This window comes from Pangasianodon hypophthalmus, chromosome 8, assembly GCF_027358585.1.
Source record: "Pangasianodon hypophthalmus isolate fPanHyp1 chromosome 8, fPanHyp1.pri, whole genome shotgun sequence".
NCBI lineage: Eukaryota > Metazoa > Chordata > Actinopteri > Siluriformes > Pangasiidae > Pangasianodon > Pangasianodon hypophthalmus.
In genome coordinates this window covers 29,336,275-29,364,074 of record NC_069717.1, presented here as the reverse complement: position 1 = coordinate 29,364,074, position 27,800 = coordinate 29,336,275, and the positions used below count along the sequence as shown (strand labels likewise).

The window sequence follows — 27,800 nt, the reverse complement described above, 5'->3', positions numbered from 1 at the left end:
GAAGGATGGATGGATTATTGGAGAGAAGAAGCTGGTTTGATAGATAGATGAATGAGATGTTCAGGGTAGATGCATTGAGAGATGAACAGATTGAAAGACAGACTGAAAGAAGGATGGAGAGAATATATGAAAACTGAGACAATAAATGAGTGTGGCTCATGTACACAGGAAAACCCTGGGGTTCTCTGACATTGCTGCCATTTTGCTGCTTGTTTATAATAATTACAGCAGGTTTGCTATGACATCTTAAACACGGCTACAGAAACGAGTGAATTCGTTAATAATTATCACAACGAGAGGCGCAATTAGCAAATGAATGTTTACCAATTCGGAGAAATTGCCATTGTGTACTGGTGAAGCATGCTAATCATTTCAGCAAGGATCCGGAGGAATCAGAGATGTTCCTCAAAGATCAAATAAAACCTGATTAAAAGCTGTTATGTCTGCATAATTAGCAAAACTCAGCAATTAGTCAATTAGTGAATGGACAGAAGGATAAAGGGAAAGAGTGGAGGATGGGTGGATAAATGGATGGAAAGAATTGAAGTGGAAGCAAAATGCTTCAGTTGATATGTTTTGTTCACAAATGATTTATTTTAAATGAGTCACTAAGGTGAACGAATCAGTCAGATTATATGTTATAGACTATAATTATATGTGGTTTTTTTTTTTTTGTGAATTGTGAAAGTCATATTTGCATGTACAATGAATCTTGAGTGAGTGAATCTTTTGGTCCTTACAGAGATTCAGTCCTCTCCCATTCAGTGAGTCACATTACGAATCAGCGAATCTTTCAGTCATAACCGCGATTCGCTCCATTTGTGTTGAATGAGTCAGATTACGAATCATCAAATCTTTCAGTCGTAACAGAGATTTGCTCCTCTTTTGTTCAACATTTCAATGTCTGAATCAGTGAATCTTTTGGTCATGCCTTAGATTTGCTCCCCTGTCATTCAGTGAGTCGGTATTTGAATCAGTGAATCATTCAGTCATGGCTGAGATTCACGCTTCTCTCATTCAGTGAATCTTTTTACTGTAACTGATACAATAAAAAACACTTTTAAACTACATTCACTAACATACTGTATTTGTGTTCGATGAAACACTGACAGCATTGTTTACAGGCCTTCTAAAGCTGCAGAAACCAGGTCAATCAATCAAACGCTGTACACGCTGCAGTCCGGAATTAAATCCATAACCACGGGGCATGGGAATAGACGCTGCACACATCAAATCCACTGCATGTGCACGCTCAAAGCAAAGCTTATTATTGATAAAAGCTCAGACTCAGAAACAACTGTCCTGGATTCTCAGTGGACCAAACTGATGAACAGCATCTGACTGCACCAGACAGCGACAAACCGATATACGTCTTCTGTTCAATAAAGATGTTTGACAGACAGTTTGCCAGAAATGCAAACTGTCTTTTAATTGTCATTTTGACCAATCACTGTTCACCATTGTCCCCAATGACCAATCACTGTTCACCACTGTCCCCAATGACCAATCACTGTTCACCACTGTCCCCAATGACCAATCACTGTTCACCACTGTCCCCAATGACCAATCACTGTTCACCACTGTCCCCAATGACCAATCACTGATCGCCACTGTCCCCAATGACCAATCACTGATCGCCACTCTCCCCAATGACCAATCACTGTTCACCACTGTCCCCAATGACCAATCACTGTTCACCATTGTTCCAGACAACCAATCACTGATCACCGCTGTCCCCAGTGACCAATCACTGATCACCATTGTTCTAGAAGACTAATCACTGATCACCATTTTACCCATGGACCAATCACGGATCACCATTATTCTCCATGACTAATCATGGATCACCATTGTTCCTAATGACCAATCACAGATCACCAGTATTCTAGACAACTAATCACTGGTCACCATTGTTTCTCCATCATATCCTTATTCATTCTTTGTCTTCAGAAAATCTTCTTCATATAACTATCATTGATATGCAAGTGATCACAATGATTCAATGAATATGCAAATTAGTCTATGACATCATCGGGTGACTTTGAGCATGCATTACCTACTTTCTCCTGAAAAGAGTTAGCAACACTGGTGTGGGTGTCAAGCGTGTGATGTCACACGAGCTAAAGTGGAAATACATTTGTTTTGATTCATTTTACCAAATTTACGCCAAAAATAATTTCATCTCACACTAATGAGGTAAAAATTCATGGAGAAGCTCACAGCGGGAAAACATTTAACAAGCCCAGTCTCTCAGATTTCCTTCTCCAAAAGCTGAGGGACGCGAGAAGAAAAAAGAAGTTATGATGACAGAATGTAATTAAAGAAGAAGAAGGAAGTGAGCGAGCGCGTACCTTCACTGAGGCCCATGTGGATGCTCCAGTAGTTCTGCAGACACTGTAACTCCCTCTTCATCCCTCGCTTACAGCGACACTCCACCAGCGGCGTCTCCTGCAGAACCTCCAGCGCCGCCTGGCACTCCTTATTGGCCAACATGGAGTTCCAGTCTTTACCCACGAGGCACTGCCTCATGATGCGATAGCGAGAGCTGCACTGAGGACTCAGGTTACACACCTCACTCGCCCTCACACAGTCCACAAAGTCCGGAGAGGGGGATGAAGAGGAGGAGGAGGACAAGGACGAGGACACAGAGACAGACAGATCGTCTACGGAGAGGAAGAGGAGAGAGAGAGATAATGTGAGTAAATAATAGAAGAAAAGAAAAGAAGCCATGTTAGTAAAATAAAGACAGGAGTGAAGAAAGATAAAAAAGTATAGAAGAGAAGAGAAAAAAGGAAAAGAGTAGAATATTTGAGAGGAGAAGAGAAGAGAGGATGAGAAGCAAATATCAGAAAAAAGGGAAAGAGGTGAATATTTGAGAAGAGAATATGTAAATACGTAAAAAGAATGAAGGAAGAGAAAAATCATCAAACAAAATGAGAAGAGAAGAGAAATTAGGAAAGTATAAGAGAGGAAAGAGAAATGCCATGAGAATAGAGAAGAGAAGAAAGAAAAGAAAGAGGAGGAAATGAGGAAGAACCATGAAAGAAGATGGGAAGAGAGAGATGAAGACAAAGAAAGGAGATAGGGAGAAGAGAAGAGATGAGAAGATGAAAGAAGAAAAGAGAGATGGAAAGAAGAGAAGGAGAGAATACAGAGAGAAGAAGAGAAGATGAAAGAAGAGAAGGAGAGAATACAGAGAGAAGAAGAGAAGATGAAAGAAGAGAAGGAGAGAATACAGAGAGAAGAAGAGAAGATGAGATGAGATGAGATGATATATTAGTGATGAAAGTCTGAGAGTGCATTAGCTCAGTGAGCGTGTATGCTAACAGGCTAACGCTCATTACTACTGATTAGCCGTGATCTGTGTAAAGTGTGTACACACACACACACGCACACACACACACACACACACACACACATCTCACTGATTAAACCTGCGCACATCACTGTGTGCTGCGTGTGTACAACACAACATCACAACTATTACATAAAACACACAACACACACTCCATACACACTCCATACACACTATATAGACACTCCATACACACTATATACACACTATACACACACTCTGTAGACACCGTATACACACACTCCATACACACACTCCATACACACACTCCGTAAACACTCTATACACACTCTATACACACTCTATACACGCTCCATATACACATTACATATACACACTCCATATACACACTCTGTAGACACTGTATATACACACTCCATACACACACTCTGTAGACACTGTATATGCACACTCCATACACACACTCTGTAGACACTGTATATACACACTCCATATACACACTCTGTAGACACTGTATATACACACTCCATACACACACGCCATACACACACTCCGTAAACACTCTATACACACTCTATATACACGCTCCATGAACACATTACATATACACACTCTGTAGACACTGTGTACACACACTCCATACACACGCTCCATATACACACTCCATGAACACATTACATATACACACTCCATACACACTCCATACACACACACAATACACACAATCCATAACACACTCAATACACACACACACAATACACACATTTCATATACACACTCAATACACACTCCATATAGAGTACATGCACCATAAACACACTCCATACACACAATCCGTAAACACACGCCATAGTCACACTCCATAAATACACTCCATATACACTCCATACACACTTCATATTCAATTCAATCAAATTTTATTTGTATAGCGCTCATAGCACGCTGTACACACACTCCATATATATTCCGTACACACACTCTGTACACACACTCTGTACACACACTCTATATACACAGTCCACAAACACACTCATTAAGCACTTCACATAGTCACACTCTAGCGTTGTATATTTTGACTGACAAACAGAAAGGCCACGCCTCCTTCTTACGCCTACTCCACTTAGACTGAGAGACGGAAAGGCCACGCCTCCTCCTCTTAGACTGAGAGACGGAAAGGCCACGCCTCCTCCTCTTAGACTGAGAGACGGAAAGGCCACGCCTCCTCCTCTTAGACTGAGAGACGGAAAGGCCACGCCTCCTCCTCTTAGACTGAGAGACGGAAAGGCCACGCCTACTTCTCTTAGACTGAGAGACGGAAAGGCCACGCCTACTTCTCTTAGACTGAGAGACGGAAAGGCCACGCCTCCTCCTCTTAGACTGAGAGACGGAAAGGGCACGCCTCCTCCTCTTAGACTGAGAGACGGAAAGGCCACGCCTACTTCTCTTAGACTGAGAGACGGAAAGGCCACGCCTACTTCTCTTAGACTGAGAGACGGAAAGGCCACGCCTACTTCTCTTAGACTGAGAGACGGAAAGGCCACGCCTATTCCACTTAGACTTACAGATACAAATGCCACGCCTCCTTCTCTTAGATGTATTGACACAAAGGCCACGCCTCTTCCTCTTAGACACAGACACATCTGCCATGCTCCCTTCATGTAGACACAAAGGCCACGCCCATTTCACTTTGACTACAGACATAAAGGCCGCGCCTCCTTCACTATGACTGACAGATAGAAAGGCCACACCCCCTTCACTTAGATGTACAGACATAAAGGCCACGCCTCTTTCTCTTAGACTTAGTGACACAACGGCTACGCCTCCTCCTTATAGATACAGAAGCCACACCTCCTTCACTAAGACTCTTTCTCTTTTTTACTTGCAAAGTACCTCATAGAGCTAAAAAGCCTCCTGAGCACAGCATGATGTCACTCAGGTAGGGGGCGTGGCCTATTCTGTTTGTATAATGCTAAATATCTTAGCTTGTGAGTTTCAGGTAAAATGGTGTCTTTTATTTCTGGCCAAACTCTTAAACCCCACACGACTAAAAAGCTGCTCACTTCTTCATATTTTTTTTTCTTTTTTTTCACTTTTTAAAAAAAAAATAAAAAATCTTTTTCATCTTTTCTATCTTCAAGTGGTAAAGAATTGAGGAGAGGAAACGAGACGCTAGTGACACCTACAGGTCCGGGCTAATAAAATATATAATGATGGAGAAAAGTGGATCTGGATAAGGACTCGCTCGTATGAAGAGATGAAAAAGTCTGAGAATGGACACAGATATCATATGGGAGGAGAAAGAGAGACAGATGGACAGAGAGAAAGAGACAGAAGGAAAGACAGAATGAGAGACAGAACAATGTATTACAAAACATACTGCATTATTTTCTATCTATATATAGAAAGAGCGAAAGCAGGGAGAGTGAGGGAGAGAGAGAGAACTGAATGTTCTTTTCTGTAAGTACTGAGAAAGAGATAGAGACAGATCGACAGAGAGAGAGAGAGAGAGAGAGAGAAAGAGAGAGAGAAGGAGAGAGAGAGAGAGAGACAGAGTCTCTGTTTTTTGTTTCATGAGTGCTTATTAATGTCAGACAGACAGACGGAGAGGCGGAAAGTGAGACAGGCGTTATGATAAACACTGCCTCATTACAGGTTCTGAAAGAGAAAGAAGGGAAAGAACGAGGTAAAGAACGAGGGATGATGAGGTCATTACACTGAATCTTCCTCAGATCTGTAACAGGAAGTAGTTAGTAAAAGTGATACTTCTATGTCCTCATAATGGAAAGCGAACGAGAGAGAGAGAGACAGACAGATAGAGAGTGGAACAGAAAAAGAGAGAGGGAGCCAGGTAGAAAGAGAGAAAGATAGAGAGATGGAAAGGGAGAAACAGAGAGAGGTGGAGGTATAGAGAACCGAAAGAGAGAGCAAGAGAGACTGAAAAAAGAAAGAGAGCAGCAGAGAGACAAAAAGAGAGACAGACAGAGTGAGACATAAAAAGAGAAAGAGACAGAGAACGAGAGAAAGAAAGAACTATAGAAAAAGAGGGAGAGACAGAAAAAGATATTGAGACAAAGGCAGAGAGAGAGAGAGAGAGTCAGAAAGAATGAAAGAGAGAGAGAGACAGAAAGAGAGAAAAGGAGACAGAGGGAGAGAAAAAGATAGAGAGCAAGCGGGAGACAAAAAGAGAGACAGAAAGAGGAGAGAAAGAGACAATTAGATTCCCCCTTCATCTGTCTCTCTCACTTTTTCTCTCTCTGTCTCTCTCTCTCTTTTCTGTCTCTCTCCATCTCTCTCTGTCTCTTTCTCTCTGTTTCCTGTCTGTCTCTCTCTGCCTGTCTGTCTCTCTGTATTTCAGATTCTGTCTCTCTCTCTCGCTCTCTCGCTCTCTCTCTCTCTCCGTCTGTCTTTCAGTTGCTCTCTCAGTGTTATTACATCAGTGTGTCTCTGGGAGCAGCTTCAGTTCCTGTACAATGATTCTTTTCTGATGTATTTTAGTGTTTAATTAACACTGACTGCAGTGGATTCACACACACACACACACACACACACACACACACACACAGTGTTCAGTTAAAGCTCAGTGTTATCACCCAGTGTTGAGATAACGTGTACAGTGTTTAGTTAACTCTTCACAGCATCACACTCGCTCTCACGGTGTTCAGTTAACTCTAACAAACCTCTACCATGTTGAATTAACACTCTAATCAATCACAGTGTTGAATTAACACTCTAATCAGCCACAGTGTTGAATTAACACTCTAATCAGCCACAGTGTTGAATTAACACTCTAATCAATCACAGTGTTGAATTAACACTCTAATCAGCCACAGTGTTGAATTAACACTCTAATCAATCACAGTGTTGAATTAACACTCTAATCAGCCACAGTGTTGAATTAACACTCTGATCAGCCACAGTGTTGAATTAACACTCTAATCAGCCACAGTGTTGAATTAACACTCTAATCAGCCACAGTGTTGAATTAACACTCTAATCAATCACAGTGTTGAATTAACACTCTGATCAGCCACAGTGTTGAATTAACACTCTAATCAATCACAGTGTTGAATTAACACTCTAATCAGCCACAGTGTTGAATTAACACTCTAATCAGCCACAGTGTTGAATTAACACTCTAATCAATCACAGTGTTGAATTAACACTCTGATCAGCCACAGTGTTGAATTAACACTCTAATCAGCCACAGTGTTGAATTAACACTCTAATCAATCACAGTGTTGAATTAACACTCGAATAAATCGCAGTGTTGAATTAACACTCTAATCAGCCATAGTGTTGAATTAACACTCTAATCAGCCACAGTGTTGAATTAACACTCTAATCAATCGCAGTGTTGAATTAACACTCTAATCAGCCACAGTGTTGAATTAACACTCTAATCAGCCACAGTGTTGAATTAACACTCTAATCAGCCACAGTGTTGAATTAACACTCGAATAAATCGCAGTGTTGAATTAACACTCTAATCAGCCACAGTGTTGAATTAACACTCTAATCAGCCACAGTGTTGAATTAACACTCTAATCAATCGCAGTGTTGAATTAACACTCTAATCAGCCACAGTGTTGAATTAACACTCTAATCAATCGCAGTGTTGAATTAACACTCTAATCAGCCACAGTGTTGAATTAACACTCGAATAAATCGCAGTGTTGAATTAACACTCTAATCGGCCACAGTGTTGAATTAACACTCTGATCAGCCACAGTGTTGAATTAACACTCTAATCAATCGCAGTGTTGAATTAACACTCTAATCAATCGCAGTGTTGAATTAACACTCTAATCAATCGCAGTGTTGAATTAACACTCTAATCAGCCACAGTGTTGAATTAACACTCTAATCGGCCACAGTGTTGAATTAACACTCTGATCAGCCACAGTGTTGAATTAACACTCTGATCAGCCACAGTGTTGAATTAACACTCTAATCAGCCACAGTGTTGAATTAACACTCTGATCAGCCACAGTGTTGAATTAACACTCGAATAAATCGCAGTGTTGAATTAACACTCTAATCAGCCACAGTGTTGAATTAACACTCTGATCAGCCACAGTGTTGAATTAACACTCTAATCAATCAGTGTTGAATTAACACTCTGATCAGCCACAGTGTTGAATTAACACTCTAATCAGCCACAGTGTTGAATTAACACTCTGATCAGCCACAGTGTTGAATTAACACTCGAATAAATCGCAGTGTTGAATTAACACTCTAATCAGCCACAGTGTTGAATTAACACTCGAATAAATCGCAGTGTTGAATTAACACTCTAATCAGCCACAGTGTTGAATTAACACTCTAATCAGCCACAGTGTTGAATTAACACTCTAATCAATCACAGTGTTGAATTAACACTCTAATCAATCAGTGTTGAATTAACACTGACAGCGCAGAATTAATGCCTGGTGTTCAGTGAACTCTTGGAGTGTTCAAAGAAGTCTTATACCATTTTGACTTGATAATACAGTGTTTAAATAATTTAGTGTTGAATTAACACGTATCATATTCAATTACCTCTTACATTGCCTAATTAACACAGAGTCAATTATCACGGAATTCGCTTAATAAATGAACTCCTAAAGTGTTGAATTAACACCTGTCTGCACTGACTCAACACTGTTGTAGGTGTTCATCCAGCTAAGAGTTTAATCAAAGTGGTCAACACTTCAGAAGATCTTTTTACTCTCTAATCAAACACCCTGAATTAACACTAGCATCATTTCCATGCTGTTAAGTGTTGGTTCAGCAATGTAGGATTTTATTTTCCTGGAAATCTGTAGATGTCTACTGTACATTGTAATGGATAACTTAACACTGCAGTGTTAATTCCTCACCGTAGTTTGTACATTAGAGGTGTTAATTCATCACCGTAGTTTGTACATTAGAGGTGTTAATTCCTCACCGTAGTTTGTACGTTAGAGGTGTTAATTCCTCACCGTAGTTTGTACATTAGAGGTGTTAATTCCTCACCGTAGTTTGTACATTAGAGGTGTTAATTCCTCACCGTAGTTTGTACATTAGAGGTGTTAATTCCTCGCCGTAGTTTGTACATTAGAGGTGTTAATTCATCGCCGTAGTTTGTACATTAGAGGTGTTAATTCCTCGCCGTAGTTTGTACATTAGAGGTGTTAATTCTATGTTTTAAGAGTTAATTTCATGCTGCTGGTCAATCAAATACCATAAGGGGTTAATTCAGCACAGTAAATCAGTTAACTCTTACAGCATAGAATTAACACCTGCTGTTTAGAAACAAACTATGGTCATGAATTAACACGGAAAGTATAAAGTTAACTTTTATAGCACAGAATTAACACTTCTGGAGAAATGAACTACAATGTAAGTATTAAATGCAGGTCAATCAAATACCATTACAGTTAATTCTACACTGTTAGTGTTAATTCCACACTGTTAGTGTTAATTCCACACTGCTGATGTTAATTCTACACTGTTAGTGTTAATTCCACACTGCTGATGTTAATTCTACACTGTTAGTGTTAATTCCACACTGTTAGTGTTAATTCTACACTGTTAGTGTTAATTATGAACTGTTAGTGTTAATTATGAACTGTTAGTGTTAATTCTACACTGTTAGTGTTAATTCTACACCGTATGGATTAGATGTGTTTGCAGTGTGCAGGGTGACCTTGATCACAGTAGCGCTCACTCAGAGTGTATCTGCATTAAACACCAGAAAGGAAACACACATGCGCGTACACACATGCGTACACACACACACACACACGCGCGCGTACACACACACACACACACACACACACACACACAAACACACACACACACACACACACACACACACACCTCTATGTTCAGGTTGTGCACTATGGTTCAACTTTTTTGACTTCGATACTAACGATGTGACACTCGCACTCAAATCACTACACGCGCACACACACACACACACACACACACACACACACACACACTTGTTTTACTATCCTTGTGAGGACCTTCCACTGACATGATCATTAACACAGCTCATTAACGCTATGCTGCGTCTAAATCTAACCCTGACTTTAAGCTCAGCAACTGAAACGAAACATTTTGTCTCTTTTAAAGTTTTCCTCATCTGGACCTGCCCAACGTCCCCACAAGGTCAAAACCTGTCATCACATATTTCTCATCTTCCTCTCTTTCCTCTCCTCTCCTTCCTCTCGTCATCTTCCTCTCTTTCCTCTCCTCTCCTTCCTCTCGTCATCTTCCTCTCTTTCCTCTCCTCTCCTTCATCTCCTCTCCTTCATCTCGTCATCTTCCTCTCCTCTCCTTCCTCTCCTTCCTCTCGTCATCTTCCTCTCTTTCCTCTCCTCTCCTTCATCTCCTCTCCTTCCTCTCCTCTCCTTCATCTCGTCATCTTCCTCTCCTCTCCTTCCTCTCCTTCCTCTCGTCATCTTCCTCTCTTTCCTCTCCTCTCCTTCATCTCCTCTCCTTCCTCTCCTCTCCTTCATCTCGTCATCTTCCTCTCCTCTCCTTCCTCTCCTTCATCTCGTCATCTTCCTCTCCTCTCCTTCCTTCCTTTCCTCATCTTCCTCTCTTTCCTCTCCTTTCCTTCATCTCCTCTCCTTCCTCTCCTTCCTTTCCACATCTTCCTCTCCTCTCCTTCATCTCCTTCCTCTCCTCTACTCTCCTTCCTCTCGTCATCTTCCTCTCTTTCCTCTCCTCTCCTTCCTCTCCTCTCCTTCCTCTCCTTCCTCTCCTTCCTTCCTTTCCTCATCTTCCTCTCCTTCCTCTCCTCTCCTTCCTTTCCACATCTTCCTCTCCTTCCTCTCCTCTCCTTCCTTTCCACATCTTCCTCTCTTTCCTCTCCTCTCCTTCCTTCCTTTCCTCATCTTCCTCTCGTCATTTTCCTCTCGTCATCTTCCTCACCTTCCTCTCCTCATCATCCTCTCCTCATCTTCCTCTCCTTCCTCTCCTCATCATCCTCTCATCTCCTTCTTCTGCTTCCTCTCCTCATCTTCCTTCTGAAGACATTTGGTTGCCCCCAAGATCTAAAACCACGCTCACACACACTCCCACACTCACACCATCAGGTGTGTGTGTGTGTACAGCACTAAGTCGTGTTTATTCCGCGTTATAAGCGGTGATGTGTGTAAATGATGGAAGTCATTAGAAAGTTCACTCACCCAACAGGAGCAGGAAGCTGCACAGATACAGACGCATGATGGAAGCGCGAGCTGAATCTCAGACACACTCGAATTTTTTCTTTACTATCTTTTTAATTCCCAAACCCGGAAACTGCGCTAAAAAATGTTACAAATCCCGAACAGCTTCCAGCGCGCGCGGACCCTTCCTCATCATCATCATCATCTTCATCATCATCATCAGGATCATCATCAGGATCCGGTGTAATAAATCCGTAAAGATGTAAAGTTTGCTCTCTTTTTATTTATTTATTTTAATTTTTATTCCTGTTTAAGAGGAAGAGGAAGAGGAAGAGGAAGCAGTGAATCCCGGGATCCGCCGCTCATCTTTCCCAACATGCCGCTGATGAAGAGCCGCGATCCGGAGGAGAGGACAGGACATGCCCCGCGCGCGCGCTCCAAACACCGTCACATCAAAGAGGTCTGGGTCAGAAACAAAAACAAGTAAAAAATAATAACCATGAATTAGAGCAATAACTGCAGAATGAAGCGCGAGGAGCGGAGCAGCGTCTCACACTCACCGCCGCGCCTGCAACTCTGCTCCAGAGGCGCGCGCGCAGGATGGAGGGCTGGGGTGTGTGTGTGTGTGTGTGCGTGTGTGTGTGTGTGCGCGCGTGCGTGCGCTCCCCTGAAGGAGGGACTGGCTTCATCCCAAATGAACATATAGTGCACTACATGCGGTGTTTTTACTTTAGTCAGTCAGTTAGTAAGCGAAAAATGAGTCTTTATTATTTTAGCCCCTATGTAGTGCACTTTATAGGGTGTAGATTAATTTATCCCCTCTGTAGTGCACTTTATAGGGTGTAGATTAATTTATCCCCTATGTAGTGCACTTTATAGGGTGTAGATTAATTTATCCCCTCTGTAGTGCACTTTATAGGGTGTAGATTAATTTATCCCCTATGTAGTGCACTTTATAGGGTGTAGATTAATTTATCCCCTCTGTAGTGCACTTTATAGGGTGTAGATTAATTTATCCCCTCTGTAGTGCACTTTATAGGGTGTAGATTAATTTATCCCCTATGTAGTGCACTTTATAGGGTGTAGATTAATTTATCCCCTATGTAGTGCACTTTATAGGGTGTAGATTAATTTATCCCCTCTGTAGTGCACTTTATAGGGTGTAGATTAATTTATCCCCTATGTAGTGCACTTTATAGGGTGTAGATTAATTTATCCCCTCTGTAGTGCACTTTATAGGGTGTAGATTAATTTATCCCCTATGTAGTGCACTTTATAGGGTGTAGATTAATTTATCCCCTCTGTAGTGCACTTTATAGGGTGTAGATTAATTTATCCCCTCTGTAGTGCACTTTATAGGGTGTAGATTAATTTATCCCCTATGTAGTGCACTTTATAGGGTGTAGATTAATTTATCCCCTATGTAGTGCACTTTATAGGGTGTAGATTAATTTATCCCCTCTGTAGTGCACTTTATAGGGTGTAGATTAATTTATCCCCTATGTAGTGCACTTTATAGGGTGTAGGGCACAGAAGCTATAAACTAATCCCCTATGTAGTGCACTTTATAGGGTGTAGGGTGTAAATCCTGTAATCTAATCCTGTATGTAGTGCACTTTATAGGGTGTACATAATCTTATCCCCTATGTAGTGCACTTTATAGAGTGTAGGGTGTAGGACCTGTAATCTAATCCTGTATGTAGTGCACTTTATAGGGTGTACATAATCTTATCCCCTATGTAGTGCACATTATAGCGTGTACATAATCTTATCCCCTATGTAGTGCACTTTATAGGGTGTAGGGTGTAGGACCTGTAATCTAATCCCGTATGTAGTGCACTTTATAGAGTGTGCATAATCTTATCCCCTATGTAGTGCACTTTATAGAGTGTGCATAATCTTATCCCCTATGTAGTGCACTTTATAGCGTGTACATAATCTTATCCCCTATGTAGTGCACTTTATAGGGTGTACATAATCTTATCCCCTATGTAGTGCACATTATAGCGTGTACATAATCTTATCCCCTATGTAGTGCACTTTATAGGGTGTAGGGTGTAGGACCTGTAATCTAATCCCCTATGTAGTGCACTTTATAGGGTGTAGGGCACGGAAGCTATAATCTAATCCCCTATGTAGTGCACTTATTTAAGGCGTAGGAAGCTTGATGGCTGTGTGTTAGACTCACACTTTCATTTCTCATATTTCACATGCAATAAACACAATTATTTCCAGAAGTATTGGCACCCTTCCAGTGAATTCTAAGCGATCAGAATGCAGAAGTGAACAGCGCTGTGGGATAAAAGCGTTTATTTCCCGCTACACAGTGCCTGTGCTAATGCGTGCAGCGTGTGCTGATGATACGTTTATCAAACGATTAAATATAAAACTCACCTTCTTACAACAAACACAGAATTATTAACGTTTCTGAGAACTCTGAACGTAAAGAGCGTGAGTTATAATTCTGCAGATGAAGGTTTAATGAGGGTTTGACGTGGTTAAGCATCGAGTGGTGTGATGTTTATGATCGAGCATCACCTCACTCTTCAACTTTTCTTTACTGCTTCTTTAATTATTATCTCCCTGATCTCCTGACGTGACTGAGATGGTTCTACCTTAACCTAGTTTTGTTTCATTTCTCGTTTTGCTGCTGTGTGAGGAAATCTCGCAATAAGCACACACTCTTTCACATAGCAGTAGAGTTTGTGTCGCTGTTTTCTTTGCAACAGTGGGATGCCTTGACATGATGAGATGCTGGAATCCATGGTACTCCAAACTCGGGAAGTCGCGTTCCAATCTAAACATGATCCAGTGCTTCGGCTCGGAAAAACATGGACGTCCAGAGCACAAGATCATATTTGTGTGGCTAGTCTCTGAATGGTATAAACATGAACATGAAGAAGATCTACATGAACTATTTCTGTGTGATTAGCGATGAGAAACCAGTCAACTGTCGTGTTCATCTTTGCTGATAAAAATGAGAGAAAAAGCTGTTAAAACACGTTTTCACAACACAAAAGCTGCACATGATGTAAAATCAAGCTTTATGAAGTATAAAACGATGCAAAGGAAATGATGTTAGCTTTCGTGTTGTTGAGACGTCAGGTGCAGGATCGACGTAGCTCACGTTCCCGTCTGGGAATTCCGAGTTGAATGACCGTTTCTTTGCACTTCTCCATGTTGGAGGTCGGGGTTTTCTTTTTCTCTGAGTGCAGTGGAATGATTTTGGAGGAAATGAAGTGGTTCAGATGTTCACTGAACAGATTACGTAGATTTTTCTCAACAATAAAAGTGCAAAAAGTTTCTACACCCTAAATAATCATATCATTCCAGAGACAGAACATTAACGGAAGCTCAGGTGTGTAACAGTAGTTCCACTACAGGCTGTTTTCCTCTGGAATTAGTGGAGTTTTCCTGTTTGCTCGTTCCCATGGTGAATGCTAGTAGCACCGTCGTCCCCTCATCACCGTGACCTGAAGCTCTCCGCTACGTCACACTCGTCTTCAGGACATGATAAGTTGACTGAAGATGTCGAGTCTAACATCGTGATTCTCTGATTGTTAAAATCTGCGCCATTAGAGAGAGTGTGTTGAGGCGCAGAAAGAGAAACTAAAGCTTCTAATATTAATTCTTCCTGGACGAGACACGTGGCGTGTTGTTTAACTCGTCATTAACAGGTCCTTCATACGCAGTGTTTAGTCTCTTTATACAGAACCCTGGTATGTTCTCCGCCTCGGCGCGGTTCTTTAGGCAGAACAGACTCAGGATCAGACTCGGGTCTGAGATCATCTGAGTGAGTTTGTCTCAGTCCACTTCCAGCTGAACTCCAGTGAGAAAGTGATTCTTGTTTTTTTTGTAGATTTTTGCGAACTGTTCTGAAAACCCCACTGGATATGTGATACACTAAACACTTACACTAGTTATTTATATAATTATGTGATCCTTTGTTTAGTGCCGGCTTCGTGTTCTCTGTGCTCGGGTGATTTTTGTGGCTTGTACTTTCGCTGGTAGGGTTTTAATGGAAAGAGTTTTATGAGGATGGATTTCAGCTCTACAGGAAATGCTCTACTGCTTTTCAGTTCATTTTAATAATTGTGCAGCGTGAAAGTGAAGCAAATCAAAATAGCAAATGAACCAAAAGAATCAATTTCACTCTGATTCAAAGTGTGAAAGCACCTTAAAATGTCGACAGGTTACGAAACATCGTGATGACTTTGATACACGACCTCCACTCGTACTGAACTGAACGGTCCGGAAAGAAAGAAAGTAAAACTGTTACGCATTTAATTATGCTACTGTCTATAGTTCAGTTAAATTAGCTCCGCCCCCAGCCTGAATGAAGTTTCTTAGCTCCACCTCTTTTCCTTTGAAGGCATAACGAGAAATTTTATTAATCAGCAATTAGCAGTTCCTTCTATTGTTCAAAAAAAAAAGACACCACAGTCCACAGGGTTAAAGTTCACCATGATAAGCTGAACTAACTGCTACTGCAATTCAGATTTACTCCATTAGTTGTACTTTTTAAGAATTATACAGTCATTTGCATGAATCTTATTACTGTTTGATGAGTGATGAAATAAAAACAGTTCTCATGGACTCACTGTATGTCATTTTCCATGTAGAGGCGTGAAAGCTCATTAATCACAGCGTGGTGAGTCTCCGTCGAGTGGGAAGACAGGAACCATTAAAAAAAGAAATAACAAATATTTGAGCTGTCAGACAGACAGCGATGAAGACGTGAGTGTGTAGCTGTTACTTCCTCCTGTCCAACACTGACATGAACCTCACGATCATCTGCTAGTTTTAATTCAAAGTCACTGTACTCTCTCTGAATAAATCTATGAGTCCGTACCTGCCCCAGTCCAAATCCACGAGGTTCCTGAGGTGCGGCTCTCAGGGGTACCGTACTCCGTTCCTTTACACTTTATCCTTCACCTGGGAATGTGAATCTACTCCACCTTTCAGCTCATAAGAACCACTGCTGCACCTTTGAGGAAACATTTCTAATGTTTATAGACTCTAGAAATATTTACAACCCTTAAGGATTCTTCAGTTGTCCCACTGGGGGAACCCTTAAAGGTTCTTGGTAGAAACCTACAACAAGGAGTTTTTCCTATCTTACAAGCAAAACCCCTTTCAAGCCATTTTTGTAGAAGTTACAAAACTTTAATTATCCAATGAACCCTTAAAGAACCCCCTGAAGAACCCTTGCATTTACTGGGTAAGAAGGGTTAAAGGTTTCCCCAGGGGGATAACCAAAGAACCTGTAAAGCTTCACAACGAAGTGTTTTCCTACCTTCCATGTACAGTAGAACCCATTTTTGTAATCCAAGAATCCTTAATTATCCAATGAATCTTTGAAGAACCCACTGAAGAACCCTAAGAGTGTGTCTATTAACTGGGTAAGTCTGCGGTACAAACTCCAAATTAATGCTCAGTATTCAATTTCTTCTTAATATCTAGAACCTATCAGGAGTTTAACATTCAGCCCCTGGTTCTTTGTTTGTCCTCCAGTGGAATCCCTTAAATGATTCACAACAAAGCATTTTCCTTCTTCTAAGTGGAAGCTAAGATTCCTTTATTATCCAAGCAGAACTTCTGAAGAACCTTTTTTTTTCCCAAGAAAGGATTCCAACAGCTGAAGAACCCTTAACGGTTCTAAATAGCTAAATAAAGTTTTTTTTTAAACTTAAAGATATTCTCCATGATCTGATGAGTTTCAGTGATCTACGAATCTTCACGTGAACTACAATGATCCAAAAATGTAGAACAGTTCTTCTTAGCTAACGGTTTTCAGTTAGCAGAACATTTTCGGAATATTAAGGTTCTACGAAGTTTTGGTTTTCAGAAGTTTTCTTGTTCTGAGGATTTTGTTTTCTTCTAGGAACATTAAGACAAACATTCTGGGAACGTTCTGTAATTATTGTTCTAATAACACTGAGATCTCAAAGTCTACATCTTAACTAAGACTTGTTAATGTGGCCACGATCAGAATGCTGCTAATCACCCAGGAAAGGACGGGTTCCATGTGTGAGTCTGGTTCCTCTCAAGCGTTCTTCCTCCTGTTGCTTCTGTAAAGCTACTTTGTTTGAAACACTCTTAGCGCTGTGCTAAAAGAACCGAATCAGAAGACGTTAGTTTTATCCAGTTCGAGCCCCGCCCCTTTAGTGAGTGGTGTATTCCTGAATAATAAAATATATTGTCTAAGGAAGTGATGTTGAATTTTTTTATTTTGCCATCTGCCAGACTCTTTATTATTTTGGAGCAGTCCCCGGTGCCGAGGCAGACGGGGTTAATCCATCTCGCTGTGGATCAGGCGGTGTGTTAATCCCACATCATCCCCGATGTCTGCTTCACCCTTCCCTTCGCTCTCCAGCTGGTGCCATGGTGGGCAAGACAGAAATATCCCTCTGTACACCAGCTCCGTCTGTGTCCTTGGTTTGGGTTTCGTCCTCTATTGTTAGATGAGAAATTTCCAGCACGGCGGTGTCACTAAAAACTTCATCATCTCTCTGAAGGCCACTAAACCCAAAATAGACACCAAACAAGTACTGTATCACCCTGGAGTTAACAAATACACTGTACCCCTGCTGGAATACACTCAGGAGACAGTTTATTAAGCCCTACCTACCAGACAGGACACTTTATAGGTGACTGTAGCCCATCTGATGCGCTTTAGAAAGTATTGGCACCCCTCTACCCCATCCTTCTTGGAAAGGGGCCACCACAGAGCAGGTATTATTGGTGGAATTTCATTCCGACTTAATGCAGAGCCCTACAAGAGTGTTTCCTAATATTCCAAGTAGAACTAGAGCCCTCATTTACACAGTGAACCCCCTGAAGAAACCACTATTAATGGAGTAACACCCAGAACCTGTCGTGTACTTAAGATCCTGGGTAAACTTCGAAAAAAAATGGTTCTTCAAGGGTTCCTTAAGGGTGAATTGCATGGTTAAAGGTGCTTAGCCTGAGGAAACAGTTCTACTTGGTTCCAAGTTCCAAGTGAAAGCTAAGAACCATTAATTATCCAACAAAGCCTTAAAGAACCAAAAGAGTGTGTGTATTAAGGAGTAAGTGTGCTGTAAAACTCATTGCTCATTTAGAGCTGAGGTCTTGGTACACTCTTATATAATGAGTTCTTATGAAAAAAAATATTGTTTAAATAAAAACAAATGATGTGAATTTTTAAATGTGATGTTTTAATGGTGAGGTTTCTGCATTGCTGCTGCAACATTTTCATCCTTTGCCTTTTTCTCTGACAAGGTATTGTTGCTTCAACCACACTGTACAACTACGATAAAGCATTTTATGGATGTTATTTGTGCGATGCCAAAGCTTTGTGTTCTGAAAATATTCCCCGTTAACCGTATCTGTTTTCTTCACCGTGATTCTGCTGTAACAGCTCTGGACTTTACCTCACTCCGTAAATCACTTTGGATAAAAGCATCTGTGCAAACGACTAAACGTCAACGTGCTACTAAACAATTCACAATAAGCGTAATGGATGAAATAATTCACGTACATATAAAAAAAATGGAGAGGTTCGATGTTTGGCATTTAACTCCTTCAAGAGATCATTTTTAACGAGTGGCTCTTAAAATAAGTTGAAAAGTCTGCTCATACTTCCTGGAAACATGAGATAAATACAGCAGCAGGCATCACACACACACACACACACACACACACACATGCACACTCGAGGTCCACTTTGGAAATGTTTGAGGATTTCTCCCGCAGCATCACACTGAGTGGTTTATTTTTATCAGAGCATTATGAGATGGCTCTTGTTTTCTGATGCTAAATGCGTAACCTCAGACATGCAGGCCTCTCACACACACACACACACACACACACACACACACACACACACAGAAAAACAGAACGCATCGAATCACATGCATAGATTTTACATCTCAGGTTTTCAAAATAAACCCAGGCATTGGACAGAGGCGTATCTATCTGATCTCCTGATATCCCTCCGTCCTGTCAGTGGTGGAGAAGTGGTGCATTTGTGAAGCAAACGAGGGCGATCTGGAGCAGCTAACCGCCCCGTAACTCCGTAATGGAGAAATGCAATCAAGTTCAAGGGGGGAATTCGATTTCACAAAAAGAACACGACTGGACTCTACCGTTTACGCCATGTCCTCTTACTGAAAGTGATCCATCATATTCCTCCAGGCAGGGCTGAGAGCGAGAGAGCGAGAGAGAGAGAGAGAGAGAGAGAGTAAGATATGATGAAGAGCAGTTACTGATCCACCCAGAAGTTGATTATTTTAACTCTTTTATTCCTCTTATACTGCAGCAATTTGCTGAAGATTACAATTTTTAAAATGTATTATTTATTAATGAACGACTCATCATACTTCTTATCCTTTGTGGAATATCTGTAAAACTATTTCCTGTTCTCACTTACGTTATAGCAGCTATAAACAGTCCTTCCCTCACCAGCCTCTCTTTACTCTCTCTCTTGAAGTTAATAAGACAAAAAAAATAAACTCCTCTGTCCCGAAGACGTCGCAAAACTTAAAGTTACAGCTTTACCTCTGACACTGGAGACTCCTTCCATGAAACATTAAATAAATGTACAATCTCCTTACAGAAAACGTTATTTTGTAAACCTGTTAATTATTATTGAAGCGTCTGCTGTACGAGTCCCTGTGAATGAGCTGTTACTATAGAAACCATAACATATTAATATAAAGCTGGTGTGTTTGTGACAGCGTGATTAAAACTCCGAGCAGGTTCAGGATCGTTTCCAGCGTGATGTCGAGACTGTTTTGTTCTGGAAGCCCCGTGTGATCTGGTGTGTATGCAAATTTCTGTCTGAGCCAAAAAAAAAAAAAAAAAACCCAGAGAATGAGACAGTGATTAGACATTTCTCGGCCGTAATCACCACAGATGTCGTTTTTGTAATTTGGAGGACAGGATCAGGAGCCAAAAGTCCCATCATCCCCTCTGTTCAGCTCCACTCGTCCTCCGTACAGGCACAAGGTCACATCACACACACAGTGGACAACGTGAGTGCTTTCACATGCTGGTGTTTCTCTTTATTCCTTTATTTCTTTATTTCTCTCTCTGTCTCTGTCTCTCTCTCGCACACACATACACACACACAAATTCCAATTTGCAATCTCTGACCTTGTTATCTCTCCGTCAGAATGATCACGCCATCCGCCGGAGAGGGAGAATAGAGAGGCGCAAACACTGTGTTTGATCTCATATTCTCTCAAGTCAAATACTTTCTGTCAGCAGGAAGAGCACACACACACACACTCACACACACACACACACCCCGGCTTGGCAGTGTTACACTCAGTACAGGCGGAGCGATAAACCTCACGGTGTGGTTTTATTGAGTCTACAGATTTTAAACTAGACTCTGAATATCCAGTTCAGTTCATCTTTGCTCTCACACTCACCTCAGATCAGGAGTAGAAAATACTGCAGTAATAACACTTCATTACAATACTCAAGTATTAACCTGCCATATTTATACTATAGGGTTATTAAAATTTAATACATGTGCTCCACAAAAATATACTTTTATTAGACCTTCAAAGTACTGATTTCTAGAGATGGCACTGATCCGATACCCAGCATCAGTATGGGTCTGATGTAGTATCAGTATGGGTCTGATCCTGTATCAGTATGGGTCTGATGTAGTATCAGTATGGGTCTGATGTAGTATCAGTATGCGTCTGATCCTGTATCAGTATGGGTCTGATGTAGTATCAGTATGGGTCTGATCCTGTATCAGTATGGGTCTGATTCAGTATCAGTATGGGTCTGATCCTGTATCAGTATGGGTCTGATCCTGTATCAGTATGGGTCTGATCCTGTATCAGTATGGGTCTGATCCTGTATCAGTATGGGTCTGATCCTGTATCAGTATGGGTCTGATCCTGTATCAGTATGGGTCTGATCCAGCATCAGTATGGGTCTGATCCAACAAAAAAATGGTGGATCGCATATGAGAGAAAACCTCGGATACCGGATTCTTCAAGATAAATCTGTTATATAAAATTCAATCCGTATGAACAATATTCACAACTCCATACATTTTATATTTTGTTGAATTAATAGCTTCCTCTTTTGCGTGACCGGCTGTTTGACAGATCAAAGCCGATTTTCTGTCAGTTCACAGCCTTGATGCAGCGTGCTAGTGCTAGCGTGTTAGCATGCTAGCGTGCTTACACCTAGTGGTCAAAACTGGGAACTGAAACAAATAATAATTGTTGCTAATAGTACAGACCCACTGGGGCAGGACTCACACTGCCCCGTGCTCAGGGAAGGAGCAGCGGAATAAACAGTCATGCTCTACACGAGCCGCTCTAAACGAGCCGCTCTAAACGAGCCGCTCTACACGAACCGCTCTACACGAGCCGCTCTAAACGAGCCGCTCTAAACGAGCCGCTCTACACGAACCGCTCTAAACGAGCCGCTCTAAACGAGCCGCCCTACACGAGCCGCCCTAAACGAGCCGCCCTACACGAGGCGCCCTACACGAGCCGCTAGACTGTACGCTGGATTTCTGTATGCTGTAGACTCTTATATAATAATAGCAACTTTTTGACTTTTACTTAAGTAGCATTTCTCAGTATTTTGTCCACGCCTGCTCGAGAAACCATTTAACAACTCCATTAGTGAAGAATTTTTTATTCAGAAATCTAACCAGACAAAATTATTCAAGCTTTTTTTTAAATATAAATAAAATACTGGTAAAATAAATAGTTCCTCCTAATGGTCTCTGACTCGCACAGAACTGAAAACGATAATTCTACTTCCTCTTGTCACTGCACTTTAAAATATTCAGCAGAATCCCACATCTGCCATATCAGATTTATAATACAGCGTTCAGTGTGTGTGTGTGTGTGTGTGTGTGTGTGTGTGTGTATGTTAAAGCAAGTGAGTCACGGTGCATTAGGGAACATTACAGCCATTAGGAAGCCACTCTCACCGTGTCACACCACTTTTCAGTGGAGGTTTTTCTTTCCATTTTAACGTGACAGTCTCAGGTTTAAGAGACTGCAATTCTCTACAATTCAGCAGCATTCTGTCACTTTTATTAGCGTGAAGCAACAAACAAACAGTGGAAACAAACAGCCACTAACTTGAAGGCATTGAGGTTGGAGGACAGATTTAGGCTTGGAAGTTAGATATAGAGTTGGAGATCAGGTTTAAAGTTGGAGATCCGGTGTAGGGTCAGAGGTCAGGTTTAGAGTTGGAGATTAGGTGTAGGTTCGGAGGTCAGCTTTAGGTTCAGAGGTCAGGTTTGGAGTCGGAGTTCAGGTTGAGGGTCGGAGATTAGGTGTAGAGTTGGAGGTCAGGTTTAAAGTTGGAGATCAGGTACAGGGTCAGAGGTCAGGTATAGAGTTGGAGGTCAGGTTTAGAGTCAGAGGTCAGGTTTAGAGTTGGAAGTCAGGTTTAGAGTCAGAGGTCAGGTTTAGAGTTGGAGGTCAGGTTTAGAGTTGGAGCTCAGGTTTAGAGTCAGAGGTCAGGTTTAGGGTCGGAGGTCAGGTTTAGAGTTGGAGCTCAGGTTTAGAGTCAGAGGTCAGGTTTAGGGTCGGAGGTCAGGTTTAGAGTTGGAGCCCAGGTTTAGAGTCAGAGGTCAGGTTTAGGGTCGGAGGTCAGGTTTAGAGTTGGAGCTCAGGTTTAGAGTCAGAGGTCAGGTTTAGAGTTGGAGGTCAGGTTTAGAGTTGGAAGTCAGGTTTAGAGTCAGAGGTCAGGTTTAGGGTCGGAGGTCAGGTATAGAATTGGAGCTCAGGTTTAGGGTCAGAGGTCAGGTTTAAAGTTGGAGATCAACAGGAAGGAGATCTGTCCAACAGGAAGTTGGCTCTTTTGGATTTTGTGCATTTCGAGTAGTACCTCAAAGAAGTATCTGGGTTTGTGGTCAGGATGAAGTCAGATATGTGGTTTAAAGCACGCAGGTATGGGACATACTCACACGCACATGTCAAAACTGATACACTGTCATAGCGCCACCAGCTGGCGACAGGAAGTGAGGCTTATAAAGCAAAACGTTTTAATACACACACAGAAGCAGACGCTGCTACACACTCAGAGCTCAGGCCTGCTAGTCACTGCTTGCAGCTAGATTTTATATATGTTCTTTCTTTCTTTCTTTCTTTCTTTCTTTCTCTTATTCAGTTTTTTGTAACACATGATATTGACTTGGTTAAAACTTCTCCATATACAGCTCCTGAGGGCCTTTTTTTCTTTAGTGTTCACTTCATTTATTTCTTATTTCTGTTTAATTTATTCTCTCTATCTTTCTCTCCAGCATTATTCCATCAGGTTCAGGCCACGGAAAATTCACACTGCAGGTGATAAATGAATTTATTTGCACTGATTTCACTCACTGTTTAGCAGGGTGAGGTAGAAACACCACTCGCCTCCGTTTTCATTCATTCAAACAAGCAAAACACAGAGACGTGTTGTTTGTGCTCATGTGAGCGTCGCAATCCTGTGTGAATCCTGTTAGCAAATCAGGGTTTTCTTTTCAAGTTTACACACACACACACACACACACACACGCTGTTTGCTGAACGTGTGTATGAGATAAGTGACATGCAGACGCTGTTGTGCTGGATCTGTAACTCTGATCCTGCAGTTCAGTCCTCACAGTGACCTGAGAGCAGATTAACACCTCTCCTGTCACACTCCATCAACTCCAGCTCAGAAATGAGGTGTATAAAGTCGACACGTGATCAGTGACGTGTCTCTCCCTGCGCACACGTACCAGTCGACCATAAAGAGCTTTTTATCACTCATTAATAACTAATAGAGTTATTTATTATTAAAGAATCATAACGCATTGGCACGAAGCTACGTATTACAGAACTCAAACATTGCTTAAATTGAATGAGATTATTTTTGTATAAATCTTGTCTTAAATGTTTGTTATTTTTAATTATATTGTTTAATTCATTCATTCATTTTTTTTTACTTAAGACTACGAGTCCAAATTTCAGGATCGCAGGATCACCGCTCTCGGCCCCTTGACCCAGCAGTGCATTGTGGGATTGGTGGTCAGTATGGAGGTCTGGAGACGATGTCTTGGTCAGACGATGTTGCAGCTGTGATATTTACTGTAGCTTTATACAGTTTATATATGCATACACACACACACACACTCATAAATACACATCCCGATATAGAAGAGCTCTTTAAATCTGTCCAGCTATAAGGTCATATGCCTCGCTCATAATGGCTTCTAATTGCGAGCAATTACAGGCTCCATTATGGGGAATAATGGGCTCGATTTATCATCGTCACAGACAGAGAGGGGGAAAGCGTAGCTCGGAGAATGTCACATGCAGTTACTGCCTGGCCTTTTGTCACTCGTTCTGCAGACGTCCTTCAGAACACAGGCGATTTAAAGACACGCCACACTCATGGCCTTAGCGTTCTAACACACTGATGCGTGCTTTTACAAGTGAAAGTAAGAGAAACACTTGGACATGGTCACATGCTTAGACTGTAAATCAGAAAATCATCACTGAATTATGTGACGTGAATAAACAGTAGACTAATATCTCACTAATATCTGTGCTATCTGTGCTGCCATGATGGTGTTAATGTGGAAACATTCATTCCCACTCTGTTACGCCAGATTTATCTACATCCAAACATGCAGCAGCAGTGTGTGGCGTCCCTCAGGGCTCAGTCGCAGGGCCTCTGTTATTTCTCCTACACACGCTTACACTCACTGACTAAATTCTACATCATTTATTTTTATCATTATGCAGACGACACACTGTTCTGTCTCTCCTTAGCACCTGATATCCGAATAAATCACTTTATCCCATCAACATTTTATCATTTTCCAGACAAGAATTAAGTCCTGTTTATTAGAAATGAGGCCCAAAGGATTAAAACAAAAAATTACACCAAGAATTGACACCTTTGCATGAATACAAGAGTTTTTTTTTTAGATGTTATGTACATAAAAATTAAAATAGATTATTAAATTATTAAAAAGTTAAAAAGAATTTTTTACATATGTTTGTAATAGTGATTGTATATTTTATAATTATTATTATTATTGTTTTATATGAATAATAACAATATGTATTATGTGTTTATTTATTGTTTATATTTTTGTTATAACTATCTTTTTTTATATTGCTTAAATCTCATTAAATCAGCTCCATACAGAACTGTGCAGAAATCTAGGGACCCTATTTTCATATACATTTTACCTTAGATTATTATTTTACTGTTTACACATTAAATAATAGAATTATTTAATTCAGATAAAAACATCATGGTGCTGAGAGACTAGATACAGTTTTAAAAGGTCATGGCAAATATGACAAAATTTTGATTTTTGCTCTTTATTGTATGTTTTTATATAACACGCACACACACGCACACACACACACACACACACTTTAATATTGCTTCAAAAAATATTCTGAAATTCATTTCTAATAATGCTGACTCTGAAGTCCACACTGCCTCCACTCCAACTCTCACTTTATTATGAACACAGTCTCTCTCTCTCTCTCTACACACACACACACTCACACACACACACACACACACACACTCACACTACTATATGTATTGTCGTCGATCACTAGGGACGTTCTGAGAGATCTCATTAATTAGCCGAGTTGGTGAGAAGCTCATTGATTTTGTCTGTTGTTGTGATGAATTATCTCTCACACGGCCGTCTGTATGACACACAGCAGAGGGGACATCGATAAGGGCTTGAGGGCCAGCGCTGGCCCAAACACACACGCACGCACACACACGCTCACACACACATACACGCACACACACTCTTCTTTGATTGGTGTTATGCGGATCATTGCACTGATCTACTGCTGCTCATGTCTGTCAGTGTGATTTGTTTGTCCATGTTCAAGTCTAACAGCGTGTCTTTGAGACAGATGTGTGGGTGTGACTTTGAGAGAGACAGATGAGAAGAACAGGTGGGTTGTGGGTGTGTCTTTGAGAGAGACAGATGAGAAGAACAGGTGGGTTGTGGGTGTGTCTTTGAGTGCGACAGATGAGAAGAACAGGTGGGTTGTGGGTGTGTCTTTGAGTGCGACAGATGAGAAGAACAGGTGGGTTGTGGGCGTGTCTTTGAGAGCGAGACAGATGAGAAGAACAGGTGGGTTGTGGGCGTGTCTTTGAGTGAGACAGATGAGAAGAACAGGTGTGTTGTGGGTGTGTCTTTGAGTGAGACAGATGAGAAGAACAGGTGTGTTGTGGGTGTGTATTATAGAAAGACAGATTAGAAGAACAGGTGGGTTGTGGGTGTGTCTTTGAGAGCAAGACAGATGAGAAGAACAGGTGGGTTGTGGGCGTGTCTTTGAGTGAGACAGATGAGAAGAACAGGTGTGTTGTGGGCGTGTCTTACAGAAAGACAGATTAGAAGGACAGGTGGGTTGTGGGCATGTCTTTGAGAGCAAGACAGATGAGAAGAACAGGTGGGTTGTGGGTGTGTCTTTGAGTGCGACAGATGAGAAGAACAGGTGGGTTGTGGGCGTGTCTTACAGAAAGACAGATTAGAAGGACAGGTGGGTGTGTCTTTGAGAGAGACAGGTGAGAACGACAAGTGGGTGTGTCTTTGAGAGCGACAGGTGAGAACGACAAGTGGGTGTGTCTTTGAGAGAGACAGGTGAGAAGGACAGGTGGGTGTGTCTTTGAGAGAGACAGGTGAGAAGGACAGGTGGGTGTGTCTTTGCGTGGGATGGGAGAGCATGGAGGGCAAGGATTAAGAGGTGTCTCTTTGAGTGAGACAGATGGGTATGTCTTTGAGTGTGATAGAGAAGTGTGTCTTAGAGAGGGAGAAGATTAAGGGCATGTCTGAGAGTGAGACAGATGGGCGTGTCTTTGAGAGAGACAGATGGGTATGTATTTGAGAGACACAGATGGGCGTGTCTTTGAGAGAGATGGGCACGTCTTTGAGAGAGACAGATGGGCGTGTCTTCGAGAGAGACAGATGAGCGTGTCTTTGAGAGAGATGGGCGTGTCTATGAGAGAGACAGATGGGCGTGTCTTTGAGAGAGATGGGCACGTCTTTGAGAGAGACAGATGGGCGTGTCTTTGAGAGAGATGGGCACATCTATGAGAGAGACAGATGGGCGTGTCTTCGAGAGAGACAGATGAGCGTGTCTTTGAGAGAAATGGGCACGTCTATGAGAGAGACAGATGGGCGTGTCTATGAGAGAGACAGATGGGCGTGTCTTTGAGAGAGACAGATGGGCGTGTCTATGAGAGAGACAGATGGGCGTGTCTTTGAGAGAGACAGATGGGCGTGTCTTTGAGAGCGATAGACGGGCGTGTCTTTGAGAGAGACAGACGGGCGTGTCTTTGAGAGCGATAGACGGGCG

The 27,800-nt window shown here is 41.6% G+C and overlaps 1 protein-coding gene across 2 annotated transcripts in view; it reads right to left on the bottom strand.

Annotated features, from left to right (window-relative positions):
- Positions 1–12,118, bottom strand: part of gfra2a (GDNF family receptor alpha 2a) — a 71,104-nt gene extending 58,986 nt beyond the window's left edge. Inside the window, exons 1-3 of one of the 2 annotated variants that reach the window (XM_034306928.2) lie at positions 12,015–12,118; positions 11,476–11,916; positions 2,352–2,663 (exon numbers count right to left, since the gene is read on the bottom strand). In XM_034306928.2, coding sequence (XP_034162819.2) covers positions 2,352–2,663; positions 11,476–11,512 — 349 coding nt within the window. In that variant the 5' untranslated portion in view covers positions 11,513–11,916; positions 12,015–12,118. Of the gene's footprint in view, positions 1–2,351; positions 2,664–11,475 lie in introns of both variants that reach the window. The other variant, XM_053236288.1, reaches the window with a different exon arrangement.
- Positions 12,119–27,800: the final 15,682 nt, after the last annotated feature.